This window comes from Stenella coeruleoalba (genome assembly GCF_951394435.1).
Source record: "Stenella coeruleoalba genome assembly, chromosome: 2".
NCBI lineage: Eukaryota > Metazoa > Chordata > Mammalia > Artiodactyla > Delphinidae > Stenella > Stenella coeruleoalba.
In genome coordinates this window covers 126898328-126918936 of record NC_137147.1, presented here as the reverse complement: position 1 = coordinate 126918936, position 20609 = coordinate 126898328, and the positions used below count along the sequence as shown (strand labels likewise).

General features: G+C 46.4%; 1 protein-coding gene across 1 annotated transcript in view; it reads right to left on the bottom strand.

The window, feature by feature from the left end:
- Positions 1–20609, bottom strand: part of ATP10A (ATPase phospholipid transporting 10A (putative)) — a 160592-nt gene that overhangs the window by 28213 nt on the left and 111770 nt on the right. The window contains exons 3-5 of the mRNA XM_079910208.1: positions 17850–17935; positions 1219–1325; positions 707–838 (exon numbers count right to left, since the gene is read on the bottom strand). Coding sequence (XP_079766334.1) covers positions 707–838; positions 1219–1325; positions 17850–17935 — 325 coding nt within the window. The remainder of the gene's footprint in view (positions 1–706; positions 839–1218; positions 1326–17849; positions 17936–20609) is intronic.

The following is a 20609-nucleotide window of genomic DNA, read 5'->3' as shown; positions in this document are numbered from 1 at the left end:
TGAATACTACCTGTAATTGTCCCTGCTTAGAGATTCAAAATTCACATCTCACAGACTCTGAAAAGCCAACAGCAACACACGTTATTTCAACTGAGCCCCACACCTAAATGATGACAGAGCCCTTTTCATGCCCCGTATACCAGTGCCTTTTACCACTGAGTTCCAAGACCATGTCACACCTGTCTGGTGTGTGATGGCAGCTGAGCGGGACACGGTGAAGGTCGTTTACCTGGAGGTCCACGCGCTTCCCTGCCAGGCACTCCCAAAGCAGCATGCCGGTTTGGAGGCCACCAGAAGCTGGGGGCGCCAGGCTGCACACAGCCTAACTGCTAGCCCCTTCTTGGGACCCAAATAATGTTTTCCCTCTTCTCACAGAGTCCCTAATAGTAGCATTTGTGCTTCTACTGCTCTGATTCCTGTTATCACCAGGTTAGTATCACTCTTTCCATTGGAATCATTACAGGAGGCATGATTAAGCCGTTCTTCCACCCCAGAAGATGCCAATTCGAAAAACACTAGTTTGCGGAGCTCATTCATCGAAACGTCTCAACGTGGCCTTGCCAATGCAAACATCCCCTGAGTCCAAGCCAGTGACAAATGTGTGTTAATTAGAGCACTGGGTCAGAAGGAGACAGAGACAGCCCAGCCGGGGCCCCCGGCAGCCGTCCAGCAGTGCCCACTCATCGTGACCTCTGAGGAGACTTACCGACGGCTGAAAACAGAGACATACAAACGAGGAGGAGGACACACCAGAGCACGTCGCAGTTCATCTGCCTCTCCAGCCGGCTGCGCTTGTAGCGGGGCCCGCTGTTGTTCAGCAGAGCCTTGGTCTCATGTCCTGCGGGGGAGGCGGTGAGTCAGTGCCCAGCAGGAAAGGGACGGGCTACGCTGACTCCATGGATTGGAAAAGGGTGCTGCCATCCAATGATCCATATGGGATAAGTTCAGTCAGAAAAGTAGGCTCTACAATTAATCTCAACTATGTAACCACCACGGGGAAATGCACAGAAAGAAATAGGCTAACATGCTAAGAACACTTCTGGTCCAGATATTATTAGACATTTTGCGTCCATCTATTTTCCTGGTTCTCTACAATGGGTTTATGCTACTTTGATAATCAGGAAAAAACCAAAACAACCAGGAGCAATGTCCAGGAATAGCCAGCCCACCATGCTGAGCCAATGCCATCACAGACAGCACGTGACACGCAGCACCTACCTGCGTAGATGACGATGCCCACGACGGCTTCTGTGTTTCGGATGGTGCAGCCTCGAAGCAGCAGGTTTTCTTTGTAGAGCCCAGCCTTTTTCCCGTTGTTGTGTATGCTGTCATGGAACAGTTGGCATGTGTCACGTGGGTGCTTACATGGCCTCACAGCTCAAGCAGCACCGCTCTGGGAAGGAAGGCCTAGACCCGGGGCTGGGGAGGGGAGGGGTGGAGGGTCTCAGTGGACCTTTGCAAGAGCTGAGATGGGGCTGGCACTCACCAGTAACTGGGCTTCTAGAAGCCCCTCCAGAGCCTGATGTTTGTTCGTTTACTTTGCCCACGGGCTTTGTGAAATAAGAAATATATGATTTTATCTCTGCCCCCGGTTCCTGACACAGGGCTCCTGACACCTTTGTAAATAGAAGTCCTAGGATAATCTTTTGTTCTAACATTTAGTCTTTGACTCCAGTTCCTGGCACAGAGCTCCTAAAATTCTCGTAATTTCCTAAGTGATCAGAGCACTAGGAACATCTTTTGTTCTAACATTTGGTCTTCGAGACCGGCTGTTCCTGACACACAGGACTGAGCCTGTCACCTGTGGGATCTGACGCTCTCCCCAGGTAGATAGCATCAGAATTGAGTTAGACTGTGGGACACCCAGCTTGGTGTGGGAAAAACCCACACGTCAGAATTGGTACCAGGACCATTGTAGGCTTCATGCCACAAGGTCTGGCCACAGCTAGAGAGGGCAGAGTCGGGAACTGGGGGACCGAGTTGGAAAGCTGGCCCAGGAAGGCCCTGCCAGGTGATCTCTGCCCATGTCCTGATCATCACAGAGAACACTTCTCCTCACCAGTACCTCATGTTGTCACAAGGGTACAAATATTTCTCTAGAAAAGGGGATCATATTGATTTCAGCAATATTTCCTACATTCTGTTTTTCTTATTAAAAGTCACACAATTATTAGAAATATTAGCATGTTAAATTTGAAATGTGGTAAACTCCATGATACAATTTTATACATTTGGTTTCACTGCTATTTAGATTCAGAGAATATCCCACGTTTAAGCAACTGCTTTTCAAACTCATCCTCTTGACCTACTAATGGCAGCCGCACCCTCACCCCTGTTGGTCAGGAGTGTGCTAGGGCCACACTGGGGTGGATGAGGTCCTGGGAGCCTGACGAATAGGTCACAAGGGGAGGCCCTGGAGGCTTTCAGAACTAGAGCAGGGGCCCTGCCTAACCTACATCAATCAGGCAGTGCCACCTGCCTTCCAAGAGGAGGGCCTTCCAAGAAGCCACCTTCTCACACCCTATGTGGACAGCCCTCCCCAGCCCTCCCACACACACCCACAGCCCAAACTCCTTCTCTGAAGTCACCAAGGATCCCTGCAGGTGTCGCCCCTCCCACCAGCTCCTAGCAGTGCCCACTGACCAGCGAGCAGAGCTAGTTTGGAGAGGTACAAGGTCAGAAGAAGCCGTTAAGGGTTCCAGGAAAACAGCACTTCCTGCCACTTCTGGACCCTGGTCACCTGCATGAGGGATGGGGCTGCCTCTCAACCTAAGACACAATCTGTATTCTTCACAACCAGGGAAATCAATATATTTTATGGTGAAGAAAAGAAGCTAAACAATAAAGAAAAGCCCAAAACACCATGCTGGGGGGACGCATTTCCTGCAAGCCTGTTATTTACCAACATGGCACTGGTTCTTCTACAGAACTCATGCAAAGGAACGTGCAGGAGGAGGGCCAATCAACACTGTGTGATGCCCTCTCCCTCCCCCCCACCTTGTGGCAATTCCAGAATAAAGTTCTGCTTTAAAAAGAGATTCAAGACTGGAAACCTCAGTGCCAGCTAAAGTGTCAAGAGGCCCGAGTGCATGAGACGTTACACACAAAACCCAGCTCCCGAGTCAGGAGTGAGAGAATGCCCACCGCCACGGTTCTCTCCGCAACAGCCGCACATGGAAACCATTTCTCGGGACAGCAGTCAAGGATGAACCATCTAAATCAAACCAGTCATGCTTATTCAGAAGAAGAGATGAACTCAACAGAAACAAGAAAAGGTATTACATTAAGCTTCCTTTGATGTGACCTACACCTTTCAGTAACTACTGTGCTTTCTAATCAGACCAAGCCAGACCAGAACTGATCACAGCAGGTGTATCGGCCTGTTTAAGGCCCCCAGCGGCATACAAATGGCAATGGGGGCTGTGCTCTGAGTGAGTCTCCCTGCATCAGAAGGGGAGGAAGGCTGGAGAACGGTGTCACCCTAAAGGTGCTTGGCAGTGCAAGTGCTGCCTTGGTCTCCTAAGGGGGAAAGTCCCTGCTAAGGGCGAATAGGCCCAGGACCCAGCAGGCATGAGGCTTGACTCCAGGAAGACGTGCAAGAGAATATGAGCCCATCACACTGCCCTCAGCACCTACCTCTGTCTTATGGCTTGACATGTGTCCCCCCTAGAATTCATATGTTGATGTCCTAACCCCCGTATCTCAGAATGTGACTGCATTTGGAGTTAGGTCTTTAAAGAGGTAATTAAGTTAAAATAAGGTCATATGGATGGGCCCTAACCCCATATGACTGCTGTCTCTGTTAGAAAATATTTGGACACAGAGACGGACAAGCACAGAGGTTAAGATGATGTGAGGGCACAGGGAGAAGGCGGCTGTCTGCAAGCTAAGGAGAGGGGCCTCAGGAGACACCAGTCCTGCTGACACCTGGATCTTGCTTCCACCCTCCAGAACTGTGAGACAATGCATTTCTGTTGTTTAAGCTGCAGGGTCTGTGTCAGCCCAAGCAAACGGATACATCCCTTAACATTTAATCTGAGCCACGTACAAGAGCTCCTTTAGTTCAAGTCCCCATTGTTTGACTCATCCAAACAATCTCTTCTAAATAGAAACTGTCCAAAAGTGCCCTGGGAAATACCACATGCAGGACGTGACAGGGCTCAGCTAATAAACTCCTGCCTGGCTGTTCTTTCTCAAGAGAGGCTGTGTCTCCTGATGGGCTTGCATGTCAGTTCTGTCCTTCTAAGTCCCAGCACTCGGAGGTGCTGGGGAGAATCAACCATATGTCCAGACACAGGTGCAAGGTGCCATGGTTGTGATGCAAGAGAAGGGGGACCTTGGACAGCAACCTGCAGCCGCCCCTCCCTAGGTCACATCACCTCTAGCACCCAGACCTGGGTCTCTTCTCTGCTCCATTGCTGGCCGAAGCTCCACCACTGACTGGTCACACATGGGCCAGCACCCTTGCTGCCATTGTTGACTCCCCTCCTTATTTTTATATCCACACAGACATCAGTTTTCGATCTTGCCCCCTTCGCTAGCTATTCCTTTTTATTTTTTGGTATCTTTATTGGAGTACATTTGCTTTACAATGTTGTATTAGTTTCTACTGTACAACAAAGTGAGTAAGCTATATGGATACACATATCCCCATATCCCCTCCCTGTTGAGCCTCCTTCCCACCCTCCCTATCCAACCCCTCTAGCTCATCACAAAGCATCGAGCTGATCTCCCCGTGCTATGCAGCAGCTTCCCACTAGCCATTTATATTTGGTAGTGTATATATGTCAATGCTACTCTCTCACTTTGTCTCAGCTTCCCCTTCCCCTCCATGCCCTCAAGATCATTCTCCACATCTACGTCTTTATTCCTGCCCTGGCACTAGGCTCATCAGTACCGTTTTTTATATTCCATATCTGTGCATTAGCATCCGGTATTTCTTTTTCACTTTCTGACTTACTTCTCTCTGTATGACACTCTAAGTCCATCCATGTCATTACAAATAACTCAATTCTGTTCCTTTTTAGGGCTGAGTAATATTCCATTGTATATATGTGCAACATCTTCTTTATCCATTCATCTGTCGATGGACACTTAGGTTGCTTCCATGTCCTGACTATTGTAAACACAGCTGCAATGAATATTGTGGTACATGACTCTTTTTGAATTATGGTTTTCTCAGGGAATATACCAAGTAGTGGGATTGCTGGGTCATATGGTAGTTCTATTTTCAGTTTAAGGAACCTCCATACTGTTCTCCATAGTGACTGTATCAATTTGCATTCCCACCAGCAGTGCAGAAGGGTTCCCTTTCCTCCACACCCTCTCCAGCATTTATTGTTTGTAGATTTTTTGATAATGGCCATTCTGACTGGTGATACCTCTTTGTAGTTTTGATTTTCATTTTTCTAATGATTAGTGATGTTGAGCATCTTTTCATGTGTTTGTTGGCAATTTGTATGTCTTCTTTGGAGAAATGTCTGTTTAGGTCTGCCACCCATTTTTGCATTGGGATGTCTGTTATTTTGATAATGACCTGCATGAGCTGCTTTTATATTTTGGAGCTTAATCTTTTGTCAGTTGCTTCATTTGCAAATATTGTCTCCTTTTCTAGGGGTTGTCTTTTTATCTTGTTTATGGTTTCCTTTGCTGTGCAAAAGCTTTGAAGTTTCATTAGGTCCCATTTGCTTATTTTTTATTTTATTTCCATTACTCTAGGAGGTGGGTCAAAAAGGTCTTGCTGTGATTTATGTCATAGAGTGTTGTGCCTATGTTTTCTTCAAAGAGTTTTATAGTGTCTGGCCTTACATTTAGGTCTTTAATCCATTTTGAGTCTATTTTTGTGTATGGTGTTAGGAAGTGTTCTAATTTCACTCTTTTACATGTAACTGTCCAGTTTTCCTGGCATCACTTATTGAAGAGGCTATCTTTTCTCCATTGTATATTCTTGCCTCTTTTGTCAAAGATATGGTGACCATATGTGTATGGGTTTATCTCTGGGCTCTCTATCCTGTTCCATTGATCTATATTTCTGTTTTTGTGCCAGTACCATACTGTCTTGATTACTGTAGCTTTGTAATATAGTCTAAAGTCTGGGAGCCTGATCCCTGCAGCTCAGTTTTTCTTTCTCAAGATTGCTTTGGCTATTCAGGGTCTTTTGTGTTTCCATACAAATTGTAAAATTGCTTGTTCTAGTTCTGTGAAAAATGTCAGTGGTAGTTTGATAGGGATTGCATTGAATCTGTAGATTGCTTTGGGTAGTAGAGTCATTTTCACAATGTTGATTCTTCCAATCCAAGAACATGGTATATCTCTCCATCTATTTGTATCATCTTTAATTTCCTTCATCAGTGTCTTATAATTTTCTGCATACAGGTCTTTTGCCTCCTTAGGTAGGTTTATTCCTAGATATTTTATTCTTTTTGTTGCAATGGTAAATAGGAGTGTTTTCTTAATTTCACTTTCAGATTTTTCATCATTATTATAAAGGAATGCAAGAGATTTCTGTGCATTAATTTTGTATCCTGCTACTTTACCAAATTCATTGATTAGCTCTAGTAGCTTTCTGGTAGCATCTTTAGGATTCTCTATGTATAGTATCATGTCATCTGCAAACAGTGACAGTTTTACTTCTTTTCTGATTTGGATTCCTTTTATTTCTTTTTCTTCTCTGATTGCTGTGGGTAAAACTTCCAAAACTATGTTGAATAATAGTGGTGAGAGTGGACATCCTTGTCTTCTTCCTGATCTTAGAGGAAATAGTTTCAGTTTTTCACCATTGAGAATGATGTTGGCTGTGGGTTTGTTGTATATGGCCTTTATTATGCTGAGGTAGGTTCCCTCTATGCCCACCTTCTGGAGAGTTTTTATCATTAATGGGTATTGAATTTTGTCAAAAGCTTTTTCTGCATCTATTGAGATGATCACATGGTTTTTATCTTTCAGTTTGTTAATATGGTGCATCACATTGATTGATTTGCATATATTGAACAATCCTTGCATTCCTGGGATAAACACCACTTGATCATGGTGTATGATCCTTTTAATGTACTGTTGGATTCTGTTTGCTAGTATTTTGTTGAGGATGTTCATCTGTGATATTGGCCTGTAATTTTCTTTTTTTTGATATGTTTGTCTAGTTTTGTTATCAGGGTGATGGTGGTCTCATAGAATGAGTTTGGGAGTGTCCCTCCCTCTGCTATATTGTAAGAGTTTGAGAAGGATAGTGTTAACTCTTCTCTAAATGTTTGATAGAATTCTCCTGTGAAGCCATCGGGCCCTGGGCTTTTGTTTGTCAGAAGAGTTTTAATCACAGTTTCAATTTCAGTGCTTGTGATTGGTCTGTTCACGTTTTCTATTTCTTCCTGGTTCAGTCTTGGCAAGTTGTGCCTTTCTAAGAATCTGTCCATTTCTTCCAGGTTGTCCATTTTATTGACATATAGTTGCCTGTAGTAGTCTCTCATGATCCTTTGTATTTCTGCAGTGTCAGGTGTAACTTCTTTTTCATTTCTTATTCTTTTGATCTGAGTCTTCTCCCTTTTTTTCCTGATGAGTCTGGCTAATGGTTTATCAATTTTCTTTACCTTCTCAAAGAACCAGCGTTTAGTTTTATTGATCTTTGCTATTGTTTCCCTCATTTCTTTTTCATTTATTTCTGATCTGATCTTTTTGATTTCTTTCCTTGTGCTAACTTTGGGGTTTTTTTGTTCTTCTTTTTCTAATTTCTTTAGGTATAAGGTTAGGTTGTTTATTTGAGATGTTTCTTGTTTCTTGAGGTAGAATTATATTGCTATAAACTTCCCTCTTAGAACTGCTTTTGCTGCACCCCATAGATTTTGGGTCGTGTTTTCATTGTCATTTGTTTCTAGGTATTTTTGATTTATTCTTTGATTTCTTCAGGGATCTCTTGGTTATTTAGTAGCATATTGTTTAGCCTCCATGTGTTTGTACTTTTTACAGTTTTTTTCTTGTAATTGATATCTAGTCTCATAGCACTGTGGCTGGGAAAGATACTTGATATGATTTCAGTTTTCTTAAGTTTACTGAGGCTTGATTTGTGATCCAAGATGTGATTTATCCTGGAGAATGTTCCATGTGCACTTGAGTAGAAAGCATATTCTATTGTTTCTGGATGCAATGTCCCATAAATATCAATTCAGTCCATCTAGTCTAATGTGTCATTTAAAGCTTGATGTATGTTTTTCTCTTTCATCACTTTAAATGTATTGTGCCACTCTCTTCTGGCCTGTAGAGTTTCTGCTGAAAGATCAGCTGTTAACCTTATGCAGATTCCCTTTATGTTATTTTTTTGCTTTTCCCTTGCTGTTTTTAATAATTTTCTTTGTGTTTAACTTTTGTTAGTTTGATTAATATATGTCTTGGCATGTTTCTCCTTGGGTTTATCCTGTATGGGACTCTCTCCGCTTCCTGGACTTGATTGACTGTTTTCTTTCCCATTTGGGGGACGTCTTCAACTACAATCTCTTTAAATATTTTCTCAGCCCGTTTCTTTTTTCCTCTTCTTCTGGGATGCCTATAATTCGAATGTTGGTGCACTTAATGTTGTCCCAGAGGTCTCTGAGACTGTCCTCCATTTTTTTCATTCTTTTTTCTTTATTCGGCTCTGCAACAGTTATTTCCACTCTCTGTCTTCCAGCTCACTTATCCGTTCTTCTGCCTCAATTATTCTGCTATAGATTCCTTCTACTGTATTTTAAATTTCGGTTATTGTGTTGTTCATTACTGTTTGTTTGATCTTTAGTTCTTCTAGGTCATTGTTAAACATTTCTTGTATTTTCTCTATTTCCAAGATTTTGGATCATCTTTAGTATCATTACTCTGAATTCTTTTTCAGGTAGTTTGCCTATTTCCTCTTCATTTATTTGGTCTTGTGGGTTTTTATCTTCTCCTTTGCCTGTAAGATATTTCTCTGTCTTCTCATTTTGTCTAATTTACAGTATTTGATCCTCTCCTTTCCCTAGGCTGCAGGGTCATAGTTCCTCTTGCTTCTGTTCTCTGCCCCCATTGGTGGCATTGGTCCAGTGTCTTGTGTAGGCTTCCTGATGGGAGGAGTTGGTGCCTACATTCTGGTGGGTGGAGCTGAGTCATTTTCCTCTGATGAGCAGGGCCGTGTCAGGTGGTGTGTTTCAGAGTGTCTGTGACCTTAGCATGACTTTAGGTAGTCTGTGTGCTAATAGGTGGGTTTGTGTTCCTGTCTTGTTTGTTGTTTGGTGTGAGGCGTCCTGCACTGGGAGCTGCTGGCTGTTGGGTGGAGCCGGGTCTGGATTCAGATAGAGGCCTCCAGGAGAGCTCTCGGTGATTAGTCTTCCCTGGGGCTGGGAATTCTTTAGTGGTCCAGCATCCTGGACTTGGTGCTCCCCCCACCAGAGTCTCAGGCCTGATTTCTGGTCAAGGGACCAAACCCCACAAGTTGCTCATCCCAGCAATAAAGGTGATCAAAAAAGAAAAAAAAAACCTAACAAAACCCCAAATGGTAAAAAGTAAAATAAAAAAAACAGAAACAAGGAAACACACACAAAAGAAACAAAAACAGAACCATATAAATCAAAAAGCAAGAGAACAACCAGACAAACAAAAGAACCCAAGAATGAAATCCACCAATTAAGAAGAAAGCTGACAAAAACACAAAACCAAAAAACAAAATCAAAGCAGAGTGCCAACGGAAGAATGAAGCAAAGAAACAAACCAATGAAAATGATAAAAAAAAAAAAGAGAAAGGAGAAAGAACAAATGAAAGGCAACATAGAAACAGAAATTTAAAAAAAAGAAAATAGAAAATATATTCTAAAAATGACAAACAAAACCCCAGAGAAATGGTAAAAACAAAATCAATCAAACAAAAACAGAGACAAGGAAACACATATGTAAAAAAAACAAAAACAGAGCCAAATAAAACAAAAAGCAAGAGAATAACCAGACAAATAGAAGAACTCAAAAACGAAATCAAACAATTAGGATTAGAACCAACAGAAACACATAACCTAAAAACAAAACCAAAGCAATGTGCCTACTGAAGAATAAAGCAAGGAAACAGAAAAAACTGATTAAAATGATTTAAAAAAATAGGATTTAAAAAAATAGGATAAAATAAAATAAAAAAGGAAAAATCACAGGACAACAGAAAAGCAAAGTAGAAATGGAAATATATTTTTAAAAAAGAAAGAAAAAATATATTAAAGAAAAAGAAGAAAAAATAAGGGAAAAGAACACAGAACCAAAGAAAAGCAAAGTAAAAATAAATAAAAAAATAAACGTTATAAAACATGCAGATCCCAAGAAACCAAAAAAAACTAAACCACCACCACCAAACAAAAAGAGAAAGAAAAAAAAAAAACAAAAAAAAACCCCCAACAACAACAAAAGCTAGAACCAACGACAGAATGAATCAAAACAAATAGAATTAATAATAATAATTATGTTTCCCTGGGGTCTCCGCTGTAAGTGTCCTTGCACATACCATGAACCACAGCCCACCTCCGCCTCCCCAAGAGCCTCTCCTCTGCCTCTGGGCTGGTCTCTGGACCTGCTGTGGGTGCTCTGGGGACCACTCAGACTCTGATCTGGCCTGATTCCTGCATGTGCTGTCCCCAAAGTCCATAGCTGCCAGAGCTAGACCGTTTCATTTGTGGGAACACTCATTGCCTACTCAGGTATTCCACAGACGCAGGGACTACCTAGCTTCGTGGGGATTTAATCTTCAGCTTGTACAGCTGATAGAAAAATTTTTGACCTTTTTCCTTAGACACACCTGTCCCTGGGGTTCAGCTTTGGTTTTATCCCCACCTCTGTGTGAGGTCCATCCACAGTAGTCCAGTCCTGAGGCTGCCTTCGAGCTCTTGGGTCAGTCGCTGTGAGGACCAGGCAAAGAGGTGGTATGACTACTTGGATCGCAGAGCCCTGGCAGCGCCAAATGCACAAAAAAGCCAGCAGCCACGGGTGCAAGAGATATGGCCATAGTGAGGGCTTTTTCTGGTGCCCAGCTACAGGCGCGTGAGGGCCAGCTCTGAGTGTGCTTCTTTTATTGTCGTCGGCAGGCTCTGTCGTGTGGGGAGAGAGAGGCTACAACAGTGGCTCCTTCCCCTGCATGTGACTCAGCAGAAGTGCCCTGTTTCCATGGCAGTCCGGTCTTCCTCCGTAGGCATTTCCTGCTGTGGATTTCCTCCATTCCATCCCTTCAGTCCATCGCCCCACAGCCAACAGGAGTTCTCGCTCTGGGTCTGTTCTCCAATCCCCACACACCAGCTCCCAGCCCCCCTGCACACCCATGAACGGATGTACAGACTGTCTATTTCTCACTCTGTCCCGTCTGCCACAGATTGGCCACTTCACCCTCTTCCAACAGCCTCAAATGCATCCCTTCTGTCCCAATTGAATTCCCCGTCAGAGATGGGGCTTCCCCGTTGGAGTGGGGGTTTCCCCGAATTCGGGAATCTCTCCTCTGCTTCAGCTCCCCCACCCCGGGATGCAGGTCCCGTCCAGCTTCCTCTCCTCCTCCTTCTCCCTTCTTTTTTTCTATCCTACACAGTTATGCAGGGACCTTTATAGTCCTTTCTGGTGTCCAAGGTCTTCTGCTAGTTCTCCGCAGGTGTTCTGTGAAAACTGTTGCATCTATAGGTGTATTCCTGACACATCTGTAGAGAGAGATGAACTCCACATCCTCCTACTCCTCCGCCATCTTGAATCCGCTACTCACTGGCTATTTCTTTAATCCACCTTCTTCTCACACTCTCTGTGCATCACTGCCCTAATTCAGGCTTCCAAATTTCCCTACTGCAGCCTTCGACGCACCCCTTGTGGCTTGGATGCCACCAGCCTTGGCCCTTCCTGTCCATTTCTCACCCAGGCACCGACCGATGTTTCAGGGTGCAGGTTTGAGCGCTGAGTTCTCCTGGGAGCATCCTGCAGGATCTCTGACTTCCTCTGGCACACACGGCCACTCTGCGCCCTGGGCGGGCCCATCTTGTGCAGGCTCTCGGCCCCGGCCACCCATACTGCACATCCTGCTACCCACGCTGCCTGTTGGCCCAGCGCGTCCTGCCTTGGGGAGCTTGGCCTGCTACCCTGGGCTCACATTTTACAGCCCTCAGGAAGATGCTTTGCTAACACTAAGCTCCCCAGACCCCACAGCCAGGAGACTCTGCGATATTTTGTGCTTCCCTCTCTCTGCTTGTAAAGACGGGCTCCTCGCATATTCTTCCATCCTGCACCCCATGCCCACCCCAGGCCCTGGCAAATGCTGAGGCTGCCTGGCCCTTAGCTTTGGGGTGGTCCAGCCCACAGGGATGTCGGAAGGAAACCAGAGGCGTGGACAGAGGCGAGGGAGGATGGGAGCGTGTCTCAGCTCCTCCTAGGAGAGAGTGCTGGGTTGGTTGTGTCCCTCAACCAAGGTGGTGAGCCTCCCAGGCGGCCCCTGGACATGAGTCCCCCGGGGCCACTCCCCTCACCCCCCCGGGTCCACTGGGCCTCACGGTGACCACAGCTCAGCTGCTCCTAACCCTTGTGGCTGCCTTAAGCCCTAGCCCCTCCTGCAGAAATGGACCCTTGGCTAATAGCCCCACACATTCAAATTTGAGCATCTGATCTGTTTCCAGAAGGGATCCGACTGACACAGGTAGAAAGGATGGAAGGAGAGATAACCCCTTCTCTACTGCCGAGTCCTAGGCATCATTTTCTTTAAAATAATAGTTGCTCAGGTTTCTGTTTATCTATGTAAGTACAGAAATGACCCGACTGTGTTTTGTGCCAATGTTAGATTTTCTTGAGATGTAAATATCAGTTAAAGGTGCTAAGGTAAAATGAAAATATTCTGATTTTAGAGTCTGGCTGATGCAGTTACAATTCGTCTCAAAGCCTGGTCCTTGGGAGTGAGGACATTTTGGATATAAACCCACACAGAGCTCCATCCAGATGCTGGGCTGGGGGGCTGGGGGAACTGCCAGGGTGTCCTGGGGTGACCACAGTCTTGGAGCATGCCATCTGCCGGGATGGGGCAGGGGTGATGCCCCAACAAGCACACCCTGGGCTCTGGATGGCAGCCAGTGTCCTGAAGCCTCATGTGGTCAAGCAGGCTCTGTGGCCCACGGGGAGGGACCCCAGAACCTGCTCCATGGAGGACTTAGGATAAGAAATGGAGCCTGGCTTTATAGCTCGAAATGGAATTTCACATCAGATGATGAAACCAACCAATCTCTTTGCTTTATTTATTCTTTAGGAGTAAGTGAAAATGTTTGATTGACTGGTGGCTTCAAAGCCTACATCGTCCTGCCCTGGAGTTGCTGAGCGAGCTAAGCAGGGTGCCCTGAGCAGCCAGAGCCCCCATCCACAGCGGCTCTCTGGGCTGCCAGGGCCCAGGGCAGCTGAAGAGGTGGGGAACAATGTTATTTCCAGCTCCTGTCTCTGACGATTTCATAAGTGCTTAACTACAGGAATTGCATTAAAAACTAGTGGGCATTAAAGTGCACTTGAATAATGATGCACCTGACACTCTTATTTTAACAGCTTGAGCTGTATTTCATATACCATGCAACTCACCCATTTAAGGTGTACAGTTCAGGGTTTTTTATATTCACAGCCTTGTGCAGTGCTCCCCATCAGCTAATTTGAGAATGTTTTCATCAGAAAGAAACCCTGTACCCACTGGCAGTCACTCCCCATTCCCATCCCACCCCCCAACCGTGGCAAACCACGAATCCACTTTTTGCCTCTCAAGATATTCTTACTGTGGACATTTCACACCAATGGGACCACACACCATGGCTGACACCACCCTCTTGCACGAAGTGCTCTGATTCACATTGTGTCTTTCACTCCATTCAATGTCAGCCACTGTTCTCTCCAGAATTAGGAGGAAGCTGGGGCTCGGAAACACAGGATAACTTTCCTAAGGCTTGGGACTTCTTGGTACAACCCCAAGCAAGCTTAGTTCTCCAGCTGCAAACAGCTAAGGTTTCCAGTTTGGATGGACTGGTCCAAATAAGAGTGAAATCTGATGGCCTGTCCAGTGGCCTATAGTCCTGGGTTCTCCAGTGTGAGTGAGGCTACAGGGCGGCAGCTGAGTTTAGGCTGAAGGAAAGCCACCAGGAGCAGACAGTGAGAGCCAGCAAACCAGGGAACTGGCTCAGCAGCTGGTCTACCCCCGGGTCTAAATCTCAGCTCTACCACCCAGGTTAGCCCCACCCCTGAGCATCAGGACCAGTAGCGGGGCTGGGGACTCCTTCCTTCCTTCTGCCTAGAGGCAGGACTCAGGACCTGGGGTGACCAGGCCTCTCCCAGAGGCTCTGCTCACCTGCCCTTCCCTCTCCTCCCCTCAGCACTCTTCCTGGAGACTTCAACCCGAGTCACGGAGGGAAGAGCTTTTAACACACTGCCACCAACACCCAAACTCCAGAGCTCCTGGCTGGACAGGCCTAGCTGGGAGAGGGGCCTGTCTGCACCCTGACATTCTTGTAGCGAATCCCAAATATCACCTAGTAGAGAGAGCAAGTCACAAACGCATGGAGGTTTAGGCACTCAGAGGCCTGAACTGGCCGGGCTCTATAGCATGAGCCTCAGGGCAGGATGGCTTGCTGGGAAAAGTAAGAGAAAGCATGACAAGGTTGAACCAGAGCGGGAAGAGGTTTCACCTGGGGAGAGTTGCCCTTCTTGCCTTTCTTGGGCAACGTGCCAGTGAGAAGGATGCATGCTGGGAACACTTGCTGGCAGCATCTCTCTGAGCGGCCAAGTCAGCCTAGCTGGCCATAGGCACAATGCTATCTACTTGAGGCCGTCTTCCCAAGAAAGAGGCAGCTGGGGCACCAAGTCAGCTGAGGGCCAGCTTGGAGGCAATGCAGGGGCTGCAGGTGGGCGAGGGGCCAAGGGACACCCCTTTCCCGGATCACTGAATCCCTTTGCATGGAGGTCCCCACGGAGATCTCCAGCCTGGCCTTCTGTTATCTTCTCTCTTCCTAACAAGTGTCCTTCTTCTTTTTTGGAGGTTTTCATCTCTGGCCCTGTCCCTCCTTTTCAAGTCACATTTCTAGAAAGAGTGGTTGAAAGTACAATTCCTCTTCCATCTCCTATAATCTGGGCTCTACTCCGACAGTGCGGCCCTCCCTTTTCCCAGGTTCCTGTGGAGTCCAGCATCTGGCAGACCTCCTTCCTAAATGTCCCTCTGGGCCTCCTCCACTGGGCGTTGCCTTTGGAACCACATCCCCAAGGGATCCTGCTCCTGCCTGTTGGGATTGCTTTGTCTTCATTCCTTTTCTCTCTTGCCTTCTGTCCCATGTTGGTCTGGTGTCTCTCCGTCCTCAAACACAACCTCTAGACAGAGGTTCCCCAAACCTGTGTCTTTAGCACCTACTCCCCTGAATTCCTATCACATAGATTTTTTTCTGTCACTCCACCGAATGCACTCGCCAGCTCCTCAAATGCAGTGAATCCCAAACCCCATCTCTCCTCCACCTATAGCTCCCCATGATCCATACATAGTAGACAAACCATCCTCCCAGCCTCCTCTTCCACTGTATCCCCCTCCCCAGGGAACATTTGAGTTCTCGCCTTTGCCTCCCTCCTGACCTGTCTCTCTCCCTGCTCTATAGTATGATAGTAATAATATATTACTATATAGTAATATAGTCAAAGAAATGTTAACAACAGCAGCAATGACCATAATAGTGGCCAATGTTTATTAAGCACCCACCCTTCTGAAAGCTTTCCATGTATTAAATTGACAAAGCTTTGCACCCATGACACAAGGGGGCTCCTGGATTCTCCCCATTATACAGATGAGTAATGTTCAGTAGTTCGCCAGAGCTATCTTGCTGGAAAGCGTGGGCTCCAGAGTCTGCCAGCCTCAGCACTAAGCCAGACTTGGTCAATACCCTTGTTTAACACAGAGGTAGCTCCCAAGGGCAGGACCAAGAGCTGCTGACTTGGGGCTAAACCCCCTGCAGCGCTAATCCAAGTCTTGGGCAGGCAACAAGAGTGTGAGGAGTGGTCTGAGAACAGGGCTCCAGAGGCCCCACAGAGCAGGAGAGCACAGGCCAGGGTATAGTCAGGAGAAGGAGGTCTAGCTTTTTCCTTTGGGAGAGTTGGTACCAAAAAATTACCCCATCAGCAAGAATGTCCACAGAACATTCTCCCTAGAGGCTGCCTCCACCTCCTTCACAGTAGTCATTTCAGGGTCTGTGGATCCAGCATCTGCTCTGTTCTGCCCGCCTGACCCAGGAGATTTGGGGTGGTGCAGAGGACGGTGCCACGTGTGAGAAGCCCAGGAGGGCCACAGGGGCTGAGAAACCCACAGCAGACCAGTTTCGGACGGACGGCTGAGTATCTTCCCCCAAATTTTACAGATGACATTTTAGTATTTTTCTAATGAGTTTTTACTCTCCTTTAACTGGTTCCTTTAAGGGGTGATCTAACACTTTCAAGTTCTAGTCGATCCTCAGACAAGTATCCGCAATTTCAGCAGGTGACAGGCAGTATCTGGCCCTTCGCTGTTCACACTTTTCATTCACTGACTCTCCCCCTGCCCCGCAACATGATGGGAAGCCTGTCGCGTGCTGGGCAAAGGAAACATTGCCGGACATGTCAGCAAAGCAGAAGACTTGACCTCACACCAAAAGCTCTCAGCAGTGGAGCCCCTCCAGGAGCAGAGCACCTGTGTTACCTGTGTGTCCTAGGCACCCACGCTGTACCTGGACCGCTAAGCAGCATCCTGGTCAGTTGGCCCTCAGAGCCGGACGGCCGTGGGAGGCCCCAATTCTCCAGGTCACACCTGTGGCCCCCAGGCTCATGCCCACACAGCTGGCTCCCTCTGTGGGGGGGCACCCCCACTGTCCCCAGCAGGCAGCTCCACAACTCCACGCTACACCCTGTTCTCTCCCTCCTCCCTTTTCCCCACACTGCCCAGCCAAGTCGTGCACAACTATTAACACGATTACGGTAATTTCCAACTATTCACAGAAGCAGAGATACCATCCATACTTCCCATGTACCCCCAGCCCAGCTTCAACAAGGACCAACAGATGGCCAATCCAATGTCATTCATCTACCTTTCTTGTCTCTGTTTTGGAGCAAGGAGTTGGACAAGTTAACATGTTCTAGGACTTCTTATTTTGTTTACTGTCTCTCTAACTAGAGTGAAATAAACATGAAGGCAGAAATTTCTTTTCTATTCAGTTCACTGTGTTATCCCCAGAGCCTTGAAAAGAGCCTAGCACACAGTAGGTGCTCAGCAAATACTTGTTCAATGGCTGAGTGCATGAATGAAGGAATGAACTTCCAGGCAGGCTCCTCCTGCCTGGGGCCTGTGCTTACATTTATGGGGCCACATGTAGTCAACCTTGTTTCCCACGTCCCCACCTTCTCTGGCTGCTAGAGGGAGGGGATCTGACAAACTTCTACTGCTGACAGGCTCTTACCAAGCAGCCCCATGAGCTCAGGTGCAGGGCAACATTCCTCAAAGGCTGCACCAAGTGGCAAAGAATATATATATATAGTACTGTACTATACTATACAAACTGGACCATTGAACAACACGGGTTTGAGCTGCGCAGTTCCATTTATTCACAGGTTTTTTTCAATAAACACAGTACTACACCATCCGAGATTGGCTGAATCCGTGGATGCAGAATTGCACATCCAGAGGGCAGACTATGGAGCTTGAGCATCCAGGGATTCTGGTATCCCTGGCAGGTCCCGGAACCAATCCCCCATTGACACTGACCATGTGAATTTTCAGCTGGGTGGGGGTTGGCATCCCCCAACCCTTGTGGCTCAAGGGTTGACCGCATATGTACATGTAGTCTGTCAAACAGAAGGGGAAGCCCAGGCAGAGGTCTGATACTCACATGCACCCACGAAACCTAGTCAGGTCGTTGTTGGGCTTCTCACACTCGATTACGCTGGTGAACGTCAAAGGATTGAATTCGGAGACCTAAAATAATAGCACATACACATTAGAGAGATCTGAGCTCAGCCTGTCCATCTAAAAGGCACTTGCTTCTCTGTCTCCCACCCACAGCAGGAACATTCCATGAAGAAGGACTCTGCCTTGTAACCTGTGCAGAGTCTCTCTCTCTCTCACACACACACACCACACACAGAGCACTTGGCCTGTGCATCTTTGTTTTTACAGTGAATGACAGTGAGCCCATAGAACTGTAGCTCTAATGCAAATTAAGCACATATGGTATAAGAGGGAAGCCACTAGTGACGGGAAGGAATGAGTGAGTTTCTTGAGACAGACCAGCACCTTCCAACTTTCTATACAGATTTAGAGAAGCAGATTCCATCTGGAAAATAGGAACTTAGAATAAAAATATCACTTCCTCAATGTGCGCTAAAAATTCTTCACAGATATTTGGGGAAAAACAGTTAAATAATCAATGTGTCAGCCACCAATTTCTTTATTATTCTGCTTGATGAAAAAAATGACAGCTCACCACAAAGAAAGTCCTTCACTTAGAATTTGGCACTGATAGATGAAGCAAGGCCTGGCTCGCGTGGAGAAATGAGGAGTGGGGAGAGGGAAGGGGCGAGAGGAGGGGGGTGGTAGGGAGGGAAGAGAGAAATACCGGGAATATGTCTTTAGTGTAAATAACTGAGTACATTTATGGGTTTTTAAAAATCAGCTTGCTTTGATCAGGCTGGCCACTCTCTTTTCTCCATGAGTGTCACACGTGGTAAAAAAAAAAAAAAAAAAAAAAAAAAAGGACTTGTCTTTCCTCACGCAAGCATGGCGTCACAAAAAAAGTGCAACTGGGGCTTCCCTGGTGGCGCAGTGGTTGAGAGTCCGCCTGCCGATGCAGGGGACACGGGTTCGTGCCCCGGTCCGAGAAGATCCCACATGCCGCAGAGCGGCTGGGCCCGTGGGCCATGACCGCTGAGCCTGCGCGTCCAGAGCCTGTGCTCCACAACAGGAGAGGCCACAACAGTGACAGGCCCGCGTACCGCAAACAAAAAAAAAGAAGTGCAACTGGTTAAAAATCAAAGGAATAAACATTGTTGATACCCACCCAGATAACTATTACTCCAGCAAAACAATGCCCTCCCTGGGACAGGATACGGCTGTAAAGGCAATGACTCAAAAGTCTGTCCTGACTGTTTTCCCGTATAGCATGTACATTAAAAGAACTCACTACATAGTAGTAGCTCAATTCAACAGCTGAAAGGAAAGTGCCATTTTAAAAGGCTCTTCCTGAAGTTTCATTAGCCATCGGCCCCTCTCTCCGTGGACTGAAATGGCCTCTGGCTCTGTTCCAGAGTAAGGCTATGCTTGGAGAAGCGGTGTTTATTTCAAGCCTTGTGCTTCTCTTGAAGCCAGTTGGCTGACTTTTCCAGAGCAGACATCTGCAGATACAGTGCCCAGGACGGCCATGAAGGGAGGGAGTTCTGCAGCACACCAGGGTTATTCTTGGCAGACAGGGAGGGTAGACTTAAAATACTCTGTCTCTGTTTATGATTCTTTCTCTCTAAGAAAAATGTAATGTGCATGGCTCAGAAACGGTAGAACATTCTGTCTCTGGGGCTTCAGAGCTGCATTTGTAATGTTCTACTAATAACCATGTGCCTTGGGGAATGTGCATCCCCAGGGCATGGGATGCCTGGCCTCCTCTGCTTTGTCTGGAATTGGGGAGGATTTTTAGAGCTGGAGGGATTTTTAGAGACTGTTATGGGTTAAACTGTGTCTCCTTACGCCACCCCCAGAATCCATACGTTTAAGTCCTAACCCCCAGTACCCCAGAATGTGACTGTATTTGGACATAGGGTCTTTTCAAAGATAATTAAGGTAAAATGTGATCATCAAGGTTAGCCCTCATACAATCTGCTTGGTGTACTTATAAGAAGAGGGAATTTGGACACAGACACAAACTGAGGGAAGACTGTGAAAAGAAAAAGGGAAGAGACACCCATCTACAAGCCAAGGAGAGGGGCTTCAAAGAGAGCAGTCCTGTGGACACCCTGATCTTGGACTCTGCAGCCTCCAGCACTGTGAGGAAATAAATTTGTTGTTTGGGCCACTCTTAGCCTTAACAAACTAATACAGAGACCATCTCTGAGTTTCCCATTTAAAAAGGGTTTCATGTCCAGAGCATACCTTTTGGATGAGAAAATTCTGCTTATCTTGATTGTTTCCAAAGTAATTGGCAATTTCTTAATAACCTCATTTAAGAAATATATTTATTCATCACTCCATCCAATCATCTACCCATCTCCTTCATGCCAAACTGGCCTCAAGGTAGTGCCCAAGTCATCCAACAGCCAACCTTCTGTTGACCTGGTACCGGAGCATGGACAGAAGGTCCAGTCTATCCTTCCATTCCAAGCATGCTAACTCCATTTTTTGAAAAAGCAGACAAAAAGTTGGGGAAGATGAAACAGTTCTGGAGATGGACGGTGGTGACTGTTGCACAAGAATGTGAATGTACTTAATGTCACAGAACTGTACATTTAAAAAAAAGTTAAAATGGGGAATTCCCTGGTGGTCCAGTGGTTAGGACTCCACACTTTCTCTCTGTGCTTTCACTGGCGAGGGCCCAGGTTCAATCCCTAGCCAGGGAACTAAGATCCTGCAAGTCGCACAGCGTGACAAAAAAGGAAAAGAAAAG